Source organism: Acipenser ruthenus, chromosome 8, assembly GCF_902713425.1.
Source record: "Acipenser ruthenus chromosome 8, fAciRut3.2 maternal haplotype, whole genome shotgun sequence".
Taxonomy (NCBI): domain Eukaryota; kingdom Metazoa; phylum Chordata; class Actinopteri; order Acipenseriformes; family Acipenseridae; genus Acipenser; species Acipenser ruthenus.
The window spans coordinates 35,687,030-35,704,431 of record NC_081196.1 but is presented as its reverse complement, the minus strand read 5'-3'; the positions used below and the strand labels follow the sequence as shown (position 1 = coordinate 35,704,431).

Sequence of the window (17,402 nt, the reverse complement as noted above, 5' to 3'; positions counted from 1 at the left end):
GCAGAAGGGTACCCGACAAATCATTATAAGCTCAAGCTTATAATGATTTTAAAATGTTTGTTTAAAGAAAATAATGAGGATTATCAGCTCAGGATGCATAACTCTAGTTGCGGTCCACTATAACACGGTAGAGCCTTCGACGATCACTATCGTTTAAAAAAGACATTCAGGGCTAGATTCTCAAAGCTAGTTTCTCTAAGATATCATTAGCATGATATTTTCGCAAAGCATTAACACACCCAAAAAAATTACCAAACCAGATATAAAGCAGTCGTGTGAGTCATCTTGAGTTGCTCATGATGATTTGAAGTAAATAACCTTGAGAATCTAGCCTGTACTCTCCAGGTGAAGTGCAGGACTACCTGAAAGGAAGACATGCAAAGACATCGTTGTTTTACTGGATATGGTTCCAGATATACATTTTAAATTAAAATGCATATTTACAAAAACAAGTGCTTCTTTCAAAGCTCCATAAATGAGAATATAGAAAAAAAACAATAGTTAAGATTTATAGAACAATTCTGGTAGCTATAATCACTCTAGACAATCATTTGTGGGATGTATTCATAAAGCAGGTTTTACTGGGGATTAATTGGCCAACAGTTAAAAGGCTTTTCATCTTAATTTAAGATTCTATGCAAATAACAGTAATCATACATTTGACTGAAAGATCATGAATGTTGTATAACAAATTATGTTGTGTTTAAAATGTGTGCGAGCAACCTGTATTACCTCACACAATATTTTTATTGAAGCTTTTTATATATTTTTTGGTCTGCTTGGGTTTAAAAAATGAAAATGTAAAGGTGCTTTTAGTAATATGAACTAGATTGGGGTGTTACATTACCAGTAAGATCTTGTGATGTTACTGGCTCAGTAAGTAGTATACTTATTATCGTAATATCTGTTGATAATGCAAACTCACTGCTATAACGACCCATAAAATGCTTAATCTCATTTTCATTGGGTTTTGGGGGGACAGAAGGAAACAGTCTTGTTACATCACTTAATCAATTAAATAATGTTTCCCTTGTATAAATAATAGCTGGTGCCACATCACACACTATTATGTGAAATCAGTACCATGGTAAAAATATGAAAAGATATTATATGGACTGTCAAGAGCCAATTAAATTGCTCATGAGGTCTGTGGAACATTGATTCCAGTGTTATCACAGGATAAAATTGACCTGCATGCTGACCTCTGAGCCTGAGGTCCGCAAGTTTAGTCCTGCCTTGGGACAAACAGGAATATATTCCATTTACCAATCCTCAGCTTGGCATTTATTGGATCTTTCATAAGCGATGTTCTTTTTACAGTTAATGAAGCCAATATCCCACCCACTATTGTGTGGGTGATAAGGATCTCTCTTTCAATGCAGACGGTCTAGCATTGCCCTGGTGATAGTCATCCATTTAAACCTGGTGACTCCTTTTAAAATAAGCCAAAGGCTACTTACTACCCAGCGTTAATAAAACCAAAGACAGTGGTCCCTGTAATATGTAATGGATGAAGTACTGTACATTTGCATGCACTAAGAGATTTCATTTTTTTATAACCTTGAAACACTACGAGACCTAGTTTATAAATCTAAATGGTATTAAGATAAGCTTCTGTTTACATCATCAAAATGGGGCCAAGTATGTCAGGATCTGTAAAAGCCACGCATTCTCACTTTTCCGACAGTATAAGAGAGGAGTCTGAAGAAAAAAAAAAAAAAACATTTGGGAAACTTGACTTGATAAGGGAAAAAGCCAGAATGGCAGATCCGCTGCTTGTTCAGCTCTTTATCTGGTGGTTGAAGTGCAAGTAGTCGAAGAGGTTTGCATTTATCTTTACGCTTCAGCAAGTTTAATTTCTCTCAGATTAGGACAGATTCTTCAGAGCAGCAGGTTAATCCTTCCTGCCTTCACGGGCAGCTGAGCAAACAGACCCATATCAGGCAGGCTGAGTGTAAAAGTACCAAAATTGTAATTCCAAAGATTAATGTTGTCTTTCCTGTTTGCTTTGAACTTGACCTCCATGTCTGCGGTTTTCTTGTTTACAGCTTCTGTCCAGGGTCCCTGGGAACGGGCAATATCACCAAACAAAGTGCCCTACTACATCAAGTGAGTATACCATGGGCCTTCCTGCGATTATTAAAAAACAGTATTTATGTGAGGCAAGCCTAGTCTTTTCGATAATCATTACCTTGCTCAGGAAATTGGTGCTCATGCAGCTGAAGCTGAAATCACAAGCTGAATGGTTTTGTAGTAGTTTTTTAACCATTTGCTTGAAATTCTTAAAAGAACGTACACCCTGGCTAAAACCATTACTAGGGGTGTTGATACGTATGTGTATGACAGTGTCTGCTAATGAAAACAAAGAATCTTTACTGTTTATGGACTTGCTGGTTGCCTTTTGTTTTTACCCTAACCATGGTTGTTCAAAACTAATTGCTGCATTTGTGTATGCTTTCTGAATGAGTAATACATGCTAAGTGCATTTAGGAAATGTGGTTTTAAAAACAAGACTATGCAGTATCTATAAGTGTTGTCCTTTTTAGTTTAATTGGATGTGAATTTAAAGGCCTATACGTGAAAAATAATATAAGGGTCACTTTTATGAACCGGTTAAATTCGAGGGTCCTCTGGGGACACTTCTAGCATTAGCCAGGCCCTTTTTTCAAGCTGTATTAGTGATGTTCCTGTTGTCTTGATGAGGAGAGTACACAGTCTATATAAGTTTCCCTTTCACAACAGTACAGAAGAAACTTGGAGGGTTCTGTGATATTGTTGACTGAACCTACATAGGCTTGCCTTCTGAAATATATTCTTTAAATGCACAGGCTGTCTGCAGTGGATGGTGCGGAATCACTGATGTGTCTGCAAAGATCCCTGCGATATACAGAGACTGCATTTATTTAAATAGCAATTTCTTGCTACTTTTGCTTGGTGGGTTATGCTTGTCCTTGCCCATATACAGTAAAGGGTTGCATTGTATAAACCAGGCTTCTCACCACTGAAGTTTGTCAGGCACAAGACTCGTTCTCAATGTTTGCCGTTTTACAAACAAGATCTTGCATGCTGCCAGCCTCTGAAACCTTGGTATGGTTAATTATGCAGTTTGCCTTATTAGGAACAGTGATTAATATTTATCATGCCCATTTTCAAAAACATGAATTGGATTAGAAAAACGCTGATAGCTTGCAGTGGTTACCAGGAATCTTGATTGTAAGTAATGTATAAAAACAAAATATATAAATCACAATAACACATACAGAGATACATTAACAACAAACAAGTCTTGCATAGCAGAAAGTTACAGTTGTATCTGAGACAGATATAATCTGCTAAGGCTTTTTCTACAGATCAGTATCATGTACATATCCTGTAAATGCAGTTTTAACTAAAGTGGAATGATAAAAATAGATGTTATGTGTATCTAAATTGCCTAAAGACTTGTCCTCTTATTAGAGCAAATAGGTTGGATGCTGTACAGCTGTAGCATTGTATTCACATTTGTACATTTTCACATGTATTAATATAGTTTAAAATATTATTTTAATATGAAAGATATCAGGTGCTCACAGTGTTGTTTGATTTTGGTGGGTTAGACTCCTAACCTTTGGAGCATGTATTCCACAGAGAACTACAATCAGCCCTGACACTGTATCTCTTCCTCCAGAGGTCATACTTTACTCCATCCTCCAGTTAGACAACCTTCCCCCATATACTGTATAAACAATGTAAATGTGCTACAGGACCAGAGGCTGTACAGGTTAGAAAAGGAGCAACTGTCCATTACTGTGACTGTCTGTCCATCATCAGGTCAATGATATGGGAGGAAATGTCCCCCTTCTTTCATTTGACATTATAATGGAAATGGAAACACCTTATTTCAAGTCAGAATCCAGTGAAATGTCCCTCATATTTTATCTGGAGTGTAGGGAACGGGCTCACTTATTCTTCCCCTACTCACGGGTATCAGCACTTCATTTTGAAGAGGTGTTTTCAAAATGGCCAGGTAGTTATTTCTCCTTAGATTGGCTCCCTCACACACCATCTGGTGGCCAGTCTATTCTCTACCTGCTTGACTAGCGCAACATATGTTGTGAGTGTGATTGACACCAGGATGTGAGTATGAACGAACAGTGAACAGTGACAGCTGCTGTTATGATTCCATGACAGAGTCTTGAAAGATTGCAAGTCTGCCACTTGGGCATATAAGATGCACTACAAAACACAACCATGATTCAACACCATCATCTCTAAGGCTACACTAAAAGGACTCTTATGCTGTATTCTAGTTTAGTTTCTAAGCATCTATATTTTAAAACATTAACAGACCCCTCCCTGTAGGAGGAGGTTAACACCTTCCCTCTTGCTGCTTCGCTCGCTTAACACTGACCCTTACAAAAATCTTCTGGTCATGTGTCCTGGGACCTTGACAGGTATGTGTTCATCATTTGAAAATATTGTATTCCAATGAAATGATATGAAGTCCCAATTGAACAACATAAATAGCATTGAGAAGAACTGTCTCCTAGTGTTCTGTCCCATTTAAGCAGAAATCTCGATTATCAGTATCCCGAGTAGTTGGCGGCGACTGTACTATATTGATACAAGGAAAAGATACAGGTAACTATGGAGGGGTTAAGTATTGGCCCGATGGCTAGCACCTGATCATTTTGACACAAGTAACAAGGAATGGGTGCAGGACTAGTAGAACCACTTCCCCCTATTTTGGATTTGTTATAGAAAAGTTCATATTATATACATGGTTATTAAAAAAAAAAAGGTTATCTAACAGTTTTCACAGCAAGGTTGGTGGAGTCAAATAGTATGAGATTTGAATTCATTTACTGTAAGGAGAAAAATAAACAAGAAATATCTAGCTATACTAGAATTCCTTTATTTACACGTTTGCAGCTAAGCTTGGCGTCAGTGTGACAATACTGTAGACAAACACATAGAGTGGATTGATGGAGCTGTTTATTTTATTGTTGTTCATGTAAATAAGTCCAAAGATAGTTGTGTGTAGGATCAAATTAATGTTACAGCTTACTGAAAACCTGCAATGTCTTTATGATTATTATTTGTCACAAAGTTTACCTGTAAAGCATCACCATATCCAGGGCCGCCGAGCAAGATTGAGGCGACAAGTCATAAACAAACATCCATTGATTCTCACTATATATTTCAAATACATTAGAGTATCACAGAATCACATTGGTTCAGGGTACAGTACTATAGTGGAGTGCAGCGCGACCTTACCCTGAAAAACAAAAAGGTGTGGTGGTGGGCGCAAACGCAGTTGGTCCAGTACAGGACAGGACGGGCGCAGTTACTTGTTTTTTTTTGTTGTTTTTTTGTAATGTAGAAATGTTCAGTATTGATTGACCAGAATCTTTTTTTACATTCTTTTTTTTTGTCTTCTCCAGGGCCCCCTTGGTGGCAGAATGCCCCGGGGAAATATCACTGGCCTCCCCGCCCTCTCCGTGGGCCTGACCATATCATAAAGCATTATTTATATTGTAAGGCAAAAAGTAAATCGACTCTTTCTGAATCTTTACAGTTAAGAATAGTTCAGTACAATGGCAGGCTTGTTCATTAGTCTTTCACTCGTCACCTGCCTTTTTATCACTTTCTGCAGGCAATGCGTATTTGAATCAGGAAAGGGAACTACCCCTATAGATCAATCAGGGAATCACCAATCACATATCCCCAAGTATATCAATATCCCTGCTGATGACTTCCTAAGAATTTGTGTCACTTGTTCCTTTTCTCCTCCTGCTTGCTCCTTAAGGCTTGGACCTTGCATTAGGAAATGTTAGCACCATTATAGTGGCATGTTATCATTCAAGTTTTGATTCAATTCAGGGCCCTTCAGCCAATACCTGACCACATCATTAAAGTGATTGTAGCTAACAAAATAATTCCAGATATCTTACCTGCCATCCATTTCTATTCACTATGTGTCTCAAATGTGTATTTTTTTTTAAAGAAAAACAGTTATAGCAAAGTGTATTTCAATTATAAAACATGAAATCCAGTAATATACCAGGTTAAAGGAAGGTTTGCTGGCATTGCCTACCAGGACGTCTGTTACTGCTTTACTTCCTTGATCATTTCACCCCAGCAGTGTCTTTGGGGTCAAAGCAAGTCTGTAATTACAGGAAGCAGCTGGTCAGTTATAGGAAAGAAGATGCTGACGGAATTAACTCTACAAGTAAAATGACCCAGGAAGTGCAAAGACAGTCTACAAATACGGCTTGCAAACAGAGATTTCTTTAACTGTATGTACTGCATGGTATCATGATTTAAAATGCAACTAATGCATTTAGTCATCTGAGTTTCATGCCCCATTGTTTTCATTCATTATGAAATAACAAAAAAATATATATAGATTCCGAAGCAAGTTACCTGTTTAATGTATTCCAGTTAGTGATGTTAAGCCTTTTTTTCTCTCGTCATAAAATAAATGTCACAAAGAATACTTTTAATTAATGGTAAATGGTTATTTAATGACTCTTGTTTAAGAATCATTAAATAATCATTTGTTAAAATTGTAATTATGGTAGTAGAACCCTGCAGTGGCAACTGAGAATCTATTGAAGAGTTATTTTTAAGAGTCTGTGATAAATCACTATTCTACCATTGGCTGGTGCATCTGGAATGGGAAAGGAGTTTGGTTCAAGAAACATGTTTAATGTTGTGTTTCCGTTTGCACCATTAATCTCGTTCCATTATCAAACTGTGGCAAAAGTTCCATCTGCTGATTTCAGTCCAGTCTGCAATCTGAAGCTAAGACAAAAAGGTTTTATGTTTTTTTTGGTTTGTGTCTTTGTAATTTTCTGTATATCGGAAATGTCTACTTATTTACATGCCATTCATGCTACAGTAATCATTCAGTTTTCTGTAAACTATGCAATCATGTTGGTCCTTTTATAGCTTTTATGGTGCTTTTTTTAATTAAGATGGCCTTGGATATACAGTAAAGAGTTACAATGAATTGATAGCCTTCCTTTCTACCTGCATGTTGTTATTGCACAGGGGTGTGTTTTGTAAATGGAGGCACCATGTGAGCCAGAGGAAGTACAGCTGAAGCAGAAGATTTAAAACAAACAGCAAGATAGACACTTAGGGGATTATCTCTTGTATTTTAAATATAATAACTGTATATAATGATTCATATGAGAGGTCTAAAAGAAACTTAGAACTTTAAAATAAAAAAAATAAAAAGAAATTGCATGTTTTGTAACATTTTTGTAAACGTTTTTTGTAGCTGCAGAAAATATTGAACTAATACAGAATATTGAGTTTGTTAACCACAATACCTGTGTGCAGAGACACCAAAAAATATTCATGACATTTCAGGTCAAATCTTTATATGATTTTGTTTAAAATATTGCTGTTGTTGCATCATCCAGTCATATTATGATTTACAACAGAGGTTTAGGGTGAAAGGAGCAGTGATGAAATGGGCCCAGGTGGTAGGTCTAGGTTAAATGTTCATTTTATATCATAAGGAATAAAAACTTTGAATTCCAGACAAGTGTTTTGTCACCCAATACTAGTCAGAAAAGATGTGAACACATCTGGTCTGACTGCTAGAGCTACATTAGATCTCTGCTGTTTTTGCAGTCACCATGGTTTCACTGCTGCACCACTTAAGACTCCTTAGAAACCCCTGGCGCATATGTATGCTTGATGCTTACAAACCACAAGGGTCCCACTAGCTATGCTAGGGAATAAATTGCAATCTGTTTTCATCAGACTGGATGCATCATTTAGAGTAAGAAAAAAATGGATGAATTCACGATCCGCACCGGAACCCTTGATGTGTTTTATTTATAATCATGGCTGAGACAAGATCCATATTTTGAGACGTTAAATGCTCTGCAGCACATAAAAGCAATTAAGGTTATAATGTACACCTAATAAGTGACTTTGTGCAGGGGATTAGTCAAGTTAATCAGATGTGATTTGCATAACTTCAGACAGTCATCAAAAAAAGATTATTTTTTTCTGAGAATGCTGAGGAGTTTCATTCCTAGTTGAGGAAATTCCATTGGTAATTTTGATCTCAGAAAGGATAGGAAAAGAAGCGAAAAGCAACCCTTTCTACGCAGAATTGCAGTTTGTATCTAAAAAATGTCAGAAAGGAGTATTGCGTTTCATTATAAACTATAATGGGAATATGATCGTTATAGACAACTTAAACACAGTAAGCAGAAGCATTTAGGGTTGCCTTTGCTAGCCTCTGATGCAGCAGTACTGTTATCTTTGAAGACCTCATCATCAACTACAGACTAAATTAATATGACAGGAGGGAAAGTTGTATTTGCATAACTTTTCTTCTTGATCTAAAACTTTGCTGATTCAGATGACATCTTGGTGTTTCATTTACAAGAAAATGAACTGACAAACCATCACAGCTATTGACAATCTGCCAGGTCAGGCCACAGAACGCAGCTGCAATACAATTAGATATTTTCATCCATGTAAATCCAATTACTGAGAATGTAATTTCTCCTGCCATTATTACGTTATGCAAGGGACTCAATTGGTTGAAATAAGATTAGGAACATTTCATCCTTGGGTTCAGTTCTAAACCAGGATCAGTAGTGGTGAGATCTCCATCTCATACCAGGACTGGGTTGAAACAAGTTCTCAGCCAAGTTGATGTGGACAGTCCACACTGAAATGCCATATTTCATTGTTCATCTCTCAGTGACCAGCCTTTGAATAGGCATGGAGACTAAACATGCCCCTATGGACATTTAAACAGAGCTGCATCATGTTTATGGACTTTTCTTCCTGTATAATTTTTTTTTTTTAACACATTAATTGAAGTTCAGTTATTAAACAAGGGCATCTGCTAAGAAATAAATAAATAAATAATACTAATAATAATAATAATAATAATAATAATAATAATAAACAGTCATCATATGTTAAATAAGGAGCTGTTACCTTATGAAAATTACAATATATCAGTATTATTGCAAAACATAATAAACACATAGCATATATGTCCTTAATATTTGTTTGAGCTGTCTTAATAAACATACACAACATAGATGTGGAATATGAGCACAACATTCCAGTGGTAATCGTGAATACACACAAGCACCCCTAATGCATATCTATTGACTGTGGATTAACATAAATAGGTAATTGCAAAGTCAACTCAAAATAAACTGTTGGGTGTCTGATCAACTTTGTGACGTTTGAAAGGGGCATGTTCCAGTAAGCATGTGTGCGTGCATATACTAACTATATCTGTGCTGGCCTTGCTTTGTGATTTTGATTTTAACGTCCCTGTTTAACAAAACAAATCCTGCCCGCAAACAGTGTTGCCATGCTAACCGCAAAAAGCACATGACAGGAAATGGACTGCATGTCTGGAGTTTAAAGTACATGTCGAAACATTTTGGAAGTGTTAAAAAAAAAAATCTTCAATTTTTGTGTGCAGAAAAGAAAAAGGAAAAAGGCCTCTGACACACACAAGGACAGAAGAAAAAGAAAGGTAGGGGAAATTGTTGATAGCATCCCTATTTGAGTGCAATGTTATAAGGATGATTTTAATGGAATTTAATGAGTTTTATGACAGACTAATGACTATATAGCCAGACAGAATGTGCTGTCTCATAGGCTCCTATTATTATTTTATTCATTGCAAACCAAACTGCAATTTATAGACTCTTGTCCTTGAATGACCCTAACAAAATATTTACCCAGAGGATTACCACCTCACTCATACATGCACAAATACAAAACACAAGAACACAAAAATATTAGGTCAATCAGTGTGAAAGAATGGAAGATTAAGAACCAGCACCAAGAAAACATCACTTCTTATCTACAAGTACAAAATATCTCACCAAGCAGATTTTCTTAAAACTGATACTGTGTTACTTTATTAGTACTATAGTACTTGTTACTGTATAACATAGAAAACAATTATAGATATCTGTACAGTACACAAAACAACAGCACTTTATCCTTATATGTAAAGTGTATGCTTCATTAACTTCATGCCTCTTACATTTAAACACCCATCTACTGTAAGGAGGAACAGCCCTGAAAGCTTCATTTATTGCATATGGTGGTGAATCAAAGTGACGGAGCAATGCAACTGTGTTTAACAGTAAACACTTTACAGAAGCTGAGCACTGGACATTTCTGTTCCCATGCGGAAATACTTGAATGAAGAAAAATGGAAATACTGTACATTCAAGGTGACGTGTATCATTGTATATTTGAGAAGATAACCCATGTTGAAATCATCATTTAAAAATCAAAATGTGATTCTCAAATGTCCTTACAGTTTACTCTTTGGAGAAATTAAATTAACTGGACTAGTCTGCTTTCTGAAAAAACACTGATGTTGCCAGAAGGCTACACTAGGAAGACACTGCATACCATATATTACTGAGGAAAACTGAACAGAATTATGGGATGCTGCAGCTTAAAAAATGTAATGACAACATTTTGCATCCACATAATGGGAAACTGTTTTAATAAAACAAGGACCCATAGAGTGTAATGAGCACAGCACAGCTTGCTAATGCTTTTTAAACCACAAAAACTCGCCATGGAGAGCAATTGATAAAACTGCATATTTAAAAAAAGGATTTTTTTTCCCCTGCATAAATGATTCATCAAGAACTCTGGTGAGAAAAATACTGCAGAGGACTGTAGACTTCTCAATAAATCCAGTAGTGCTAATAAAGTGCTGATGTGTGTGGGTGTCTTGGTGCATGGGTGTTTATGTTGTTATTATTATTATTATTATTATTATTATTATTATTATTACATAAACTACAATAAAGCATGTTTTTAAGGTATGCCATGTTCAAAATATTTCTAAAGGAGTTCATTAAATCAATACCCTTTTATATCCTGGTAGGATAAACCACTGCTGGATTGTTTTAGAGAATTTTACAGCACTACAGAATCCCCCTAGATTGCATCATCAAGGCTTTTTTGGGGGGTAATCCTGGGATAACCAGAAATAGTTATCAATCTAGGATGCACATGATGTTGGGTTTACTGAAACACAAAATCAGTAGACACTGTGCTGGAACAATATCTAGCAATTAATTAAATGCGGTTGATGCAATCCAGGATTACTCTGTAGTGCTGTAAAATGCTTAAAAAAGAACCCTATCTGTGTCTCATCCTGGTGGTGTATAGGTTGATCAAATTGACCCCTTAGTTTCTTTTAGCAATACTGTTTGTTAACTGTGTTCTATTCAATACATGGCTGCTTACTTAAATTGGTTTCTTATTCTTAAAACAATCACGATCAATGTATTAATTTACTAGAATATATATTTTTTTTTTCCTAAGCTAGATTTGTTTCTTTTTTTTAATGGAAGGAAGACAGGAAGTTTTAAGCCCTAGCACACGTGTGCATTAAGTTTATTTTTTTTTCAGTAGCTAAAGATCTTAATTAACTCAATGAAACAGAGAAGATAAATATAAATTGCACAACAAATTGACAGTTTTACGGTCCAACAAACAATTAAGGACATAACAAGTGTTGTTTTGAGAGGGTTTGTAGTAAACTGTAATTGGACTTTCATTAATCAAGACGTTTATTATGCCAAAAACTGCTGCTTTAGAAAATTGAAATATTTTACAGCTCTTATCGTTTACTTTTCCTCAGACATTTGTCTGCTCTTATTGTTTTGCCTACCAACAGTTTTTTTTTTGTTTGTCAATTGTGTGATTTTGCTTTTTTGAATTTTGGTTCTTTGGTTCCTCGTGTTTTCCAATACAAACCACAGACGCTGAAACAGATGCATAACAACATTAGAAATATAGCCACTGTACTATTCAGTTGTGCAATTATCTAATATTAGCATCTATATATATAAAGATGTTGGTTATATGAAATATGTTCATAGAGAATAGTGTCCTAATACACTTGTTTTTGATGAATTACTGTGAATTCTCACTGTATTACATATGTAAAGGTGTAGGCTTAGAATGCATTTTTATGAGAGGAAAATGTATTCATACAGAATAGCATTATAAAACGTGCTTTTGATGAATTAGGGTGACATCTCGCTGTGAGAATGTAAAGAGCTGCAGAACAGTCATTTTAGATGCGGTTAGGCAAATCTCTTTACTGTGTATTTTAGGCATGATATATACAGACATTCTTGTTACAAAATTAAATTGAACCAATAATCTTGATGAATCTTGTTTGGGCGTAACCTTCTTAGAAAATGGTGCGATAAAAAAATTGTGAAAGCAGTAGAAAAACACCCTGGTGCAAACTCAACATGTTTGCAGATGGCTTATTCATGCTAACATAATAGTATTGGGGGGGGGGGTGAGACAGCGAATTGAATTCATTGCGAGATAGTTTTCCAGCACAGTGTCTACAGATTTTTTGTTTCAGTAAAGCCCTTTTCACGAATCAGTTCAATTCATCAGAAAGACAGTATGCATGTGTTGTGGTTCAGATAACTGTGTCAAATTCACAGTGGGAGGGAAGTGTTTTTAATGCCTCTGGGTTTCTGAAACTCAATAAACCAGGCATTAGGATTAATAATTGTATTGTTTTTATTGATTTGCATGTTTATTTATTTATATAGCATAAAATGGCTGTACACCAATAAGGGTGTTTTCTACGTCTGCATGCTGTGTTTAATATTTAGTCAGACAAACTTCATATATATTTTTTAATTCCTCTTGCACATTTATTTATAATTTTTGCACGAAACCAGGATAATTACACACAAGAGACTAACATGCTGTTTGAAATGCAGCAATCTAAATTTGCTGGTTGCTGACAACACCATTTACTGTATACACAGTGTGTTATGCATTAGGTTTTTATACAGAAAGTGGAAGGTCAAGCCATTTTTTCATGACAAAAGTTACGTGTTCATGAAATTTTGTGGATTGTTGATTTGTGTTCTGATAAAACATCGCCCACATGTTTTCATAAAATGTTTGCATTTTTTAAGCAAATGTGATGACATTTTGCCAGTAGCTTATACGCAACATTACTTTAAAGTACACAGAAGCATATGAAAAAAAAACATTGTGAACAAGTTCTGCCTTATTTTTAAGTAAAAGCTTGTTTGGCCTGAGCTATGTATTTTTACTCTGCCGTCATTAGCATTTTTGTTATACAACTGCATGAGGATTTCCCACTCAGATCAATGTAAAATTCCAAGAGTACTGGTATCATTTAAGCTCATAAATGCCTGCTTGTTACTAAGCATTCCTGACATTGTGTGTACTGATCTGTTGGCAACGTCCAGTCCCCTCAGCGCTGAGTGAGTACAGCAGACGCGTCACTCAAGAGTGCCTTGCTGTACTCTTGAGATTGCAGCATAGATAAAAGAAACTGCTGGAGTTAATGATCTGGCCAGTTTGTTTTTGTGTAGAAACACAGCACACAGAAGTAGAAAACACTAAATAAGTACTGAACACTCTTATTGTACAGCCAGTTTATGCTGTAATAAATTAGGGGGTGGCTAGGAGAAAAATAATGAATATGTTATTTATTTATTTTTGTGTCTCTCCATTGAAGGATCAGATCAAGGTTTGCAGTATTTACACTCCTCAACTGCTAAAAAAAATTAAAAAGGACCATTTACAGTTCAGCAGTCATACCTCCTTTGCTTGTTGAAATGGGCCTGACACCTGTAAGGTTATCTATAACATTTTTTGCAACCTAGATTCAATATAGTCTTGCAAATAAAAGCAGATATTTCTGGACTAATGCAGAGCCTAAGTGAGGCTGTATTACTGTACAATCAGACCTCAAGTTGCACAAATGCATAAAACAATTGCCATATTTTAAAAGTATGTACTCCTTTAAATGAAAATCCCCCTGATACAACATGAGAAACAATCAACTTGTGAGTGTAATTCTCGTTAATTATAGATTATTGTTTTTTTTGTTGTTGTTTTTTTACAACCTTGGTGTCATTGGGTGGCCTTCTCTTGCTTGACACTTGATTGGATGAGCAATTGAAGAACCATGATCTATAGTAATACTTAATACCAGTTAAAAATATTAAATGTCAAGTAAAAATGTAATTAAATTCTTTCTCTTTTTTTCCGTACCATTTCACGCAGTTTTCAATCATTCTGATTGGTTCTGGGGTCTTTTGCTCCAATACTAAGTTGTTATCCATTTTCTTTATAGCTGCCGTTATCTGGCATGGAGCTTTGTCTGGAGAATCCTAAGTGCCAGGATTGAACAGCCTTCCAAATTCCATTCAAATCATGTAACAATGTCACCTACTTTCTCTGACTGTGTAGAGCAGATGGGGCTGGCAGAGTTGAAAAATGTCACATGATTTGAAAGGATTGGTACTACAGACATGTTCAAAGCAGCTCAAAGCCAGGTAAAATGTAGAGAAAAATGATATGTTCGATATAGGACCATCAGAACCAGTAAGAATGATTGCAAACACCAGAAAATAGCTGGAAAATGCAAATAAGCAATTGAAATGACATATGAGGCTACTTTACTCTTTTGTCCTGTTTCTGGAATTATTTTGTAGACACCAAGCATTTGTCTTGTAGTAATATGTTTCCATGCAGTGTCCATTGGATGGTTTATTTGTCTGCAGTAAAATTATGATATATCTGTCAGCGGCTTTCGAGAAACTAGAGACCAATGTCATTACCAATAATCACACAACTTGTCAACTGCTCAAAGCTTCAATTATGTATGTGCGTGTTTTTTTTTTTCTATTCTCATCGATTGCTGTGTTTTTTGTCTCCAGGGTGCTTTCCTGGTTGAAAAGTCAAACTTAACTTGACAGTTCCCACAAAAAAAATGTTAAGGTGTTTTTGTGATCACTTTATACTGTAGCTATCTCGGTTATCGCGGGCAGGCGCATCACACGGGGCGAGGCAATCCACACACAGGCAGAGGACGGGCACCGATACCGCTGTGTAAAAGAGCCGTCTCCTTTGTACAGCGGTATCGGCGCTATGCTTTAGTGCAAGAGGTCCTGGGTTCATGCCCGCCCTCCGCCTGTGTGTGAATTGCCTCGCCCTGTGTGATGCGCCTGCCTGTGTTAACTGAGATTGCTACATTGGTGTCAGAGTGGGATGCAGGTACCCCGGCACGCAATTGTCGGACTGTAGCCTGGTGAGCAAGTCCGGGGCGAACTTGAGGCTGGCAGGGGAGAGTGTAGCGTGCACGGGGGAAGGCAGCAGCAGGGCTGGTAGGTGACATAATCACACACAGAGACATAAGCCCAATATATGCTCCTTGCAAAGGAGCTGACTCTTTTGTACAGCGGTATCGGCGCTATGCTTTAGTAGATGAGGTCCCGGGTTCGCGCCCACCCTCTGCCTGTGTGTGGATTGCCTCGCCCGCCCTGTGTGATGCGCCTGCCTGCGTTAACCGAGATTACTACAATATTTATTTTCCCATCCATTAATTACATTTGAATTAAGCAGTGTTAATAATAATAATAATAATAATAATAATAATGTTATCGTTCATAAAATATTCTTCTCAAGTGTGTGTAAAAATTACTCCACTGTTTTTTTTGTTTGTTTTTGTTTTTCTTAATGCAATTCTATTTCATCCTATTAATTAAACTCAAGTTTCATAAAAAATAAATAAATAAATAAATAAATAAATAAAACGTGATAAAATGTAATGTGGTTTTAAATGATGGCCTGTACTGTACTACAAGTATTCTAGTAAAAAGAACAGGCTCGCCAAAACAATTGTCCAGGTGTGCTGCAATACTAAACAATCGCATTTAAAAACAGCTTTTTTTTCGGTCCACCTTAAATCCTCTTTGAGTCTCTTCCACTCTTTCTTTGTTTGTTTTTTTTCCCTGAATCTCAATTGTTTTCTCCTTTTTGTTTAAACTCGAGTTATATTGTTCAGTTCAATAGGTTGGGGGGAAGGGACGGGACGAGAGGCGCTTCTGGCTCCTCCCAGTCTGGCCAGCCGCCTCCCTCACCGCTGAGTGCTCGAATCGAGCTACTGCAAGTGCCACCTCAGTGCGGTTTACCAGTTGTATGGTGGTGGTGGGGCTGTGGTTCAGTTTGGATTCATTCTTTGAAACCGGTAGTTTTACTGTAGGATTTACTGACCCTGCAACAATGAGGGAGCAACTTAGGAGGTAAGTTTGTAAAATCATCCAGATAAGTGAGGGAATTGTAACTTCTTGTGGTCTACATGCAAAACGGACGAAAATAAAATCACAGGCAAGGATCGGGAGCGCAAGCAGCGGCAGCAGATGTTCAGTAGGAAACCGCAGCAGGTGTCCATTGCTTTTTAAACAATTACAACTCCAGTTGCTTTATAAATATCCCGGCACCATCGCGTTTTAAGACCGGGTTGGAGATGGTGCTACATTGTTGTTACAGGCAGTATGTGCTGTAAGAAACGCAGCCCGAATAAAAGAAAGGTGTTGATTTTATTGAATTAAGGAGAATTTACTTAGGTTAGTCCTTTGCATTTTTTTCAGAAAAGAAAGCTTTGCAAAATGCGTGCAGTATTTTAGTTTATTATTATTTTACATTGTGTGCTAGACTTCACCATGTTGCAATGGTTTGGGACTAACGTGAAACGCTGTTCCTGATTAGTGAATACACATGCTGGTGTACCTTTTTTGATTTACAATACTTTTCCACCTGTTGCTTGGTCTATTATTTCAAATTTTTTTATCGCATCAGTGAGCTTTTTCTGAATTGTGATGGAGCAGGTGTACCTGTAAACTTTATGGGCATTTTATTTTACAGATGCGCTAGGATGTTGCATTGCTAAATCGTAGATCTGACTAGCATTCAAAAATGATGTCCGATATTAGAGAGTTTCTTGTTTTTCTTTTGAAATATATATATATATATATATATATATATATATATATATATATATATATATATATTATTGTTACAAAATCACTATATTCCGCAAATGAATCAGTTTGTTTTATTAAAGGAAATACTGCATTGAAAATACGGTACGGTACGAAAATAAGCTACGAACGAAGTAAGTAAAGGTGAGTGACTGTGCACAGTGAGTGGACATGTTTCCTGTACTCATTCTGCAGGAGATTAACATACTTGTCCGAGGTGTGTGATCTCATATTGGTGAGAATTGTTTCAATATTCTGTGTTTGATCTGTGTGTTCTGAAGTGTAATTGCTTTAACAAGGATGGAGGGGAACAGCTACAAAAAGCAAACACAGAGCAATGGGGATTGTGGTGGACCTGCTAGCCCAGGTTTCTTTACCAGCCTTCAAATAAACTAATAATAATAAATAAAGGCCTTGCAGAGATTGCTGGCCTAGTCTAAACAGAGTCATGGGAGGTCCTTCATTTCCTTATGTTTCACACCCCTAAAAAAAGATTAATATATACATTATATATTAGTAGGTCTATTGCCCAAAATCGATAACATAGGT

At 36.5% G+C, this 17,402-nt stretch overlaps 1 protein-coding gene across 13 annotated transcripts in view; it reads left to right on the top strand.

The window, feature by feature from the left end:
- Positions 1-17,402, top strand: part of LOC117407249 (dystrophin-like) — an 809,654-nt gene that overhangs the window by 727,070 nt on the left and 65,182 nt on the right. For 7 of the 13 annotated variants that reach the window (XM_059028873.1, XM_059028880.1, XM_059028876.1 and 4 more), the window contains 2 exons: positions 2,049-2,109; positions 9,461-9,514. In XM_059028873.1, the coding sequence (XP_058884856.1) occupies positions 2,049-2,109; positions 9,461-9,514 (115 nt within the window). Of the gene's footprint in view, positions 1-2,048; positions 2,110-9,460; positions 9,515-15,905; positions 16,116-17,402 lie in introns of those variants that run through there. The other 6 variants (XM_059028879.1, XM_059028881.1, XM_059028875.1 and 3 more) reach the window with 2 other exon arrangements.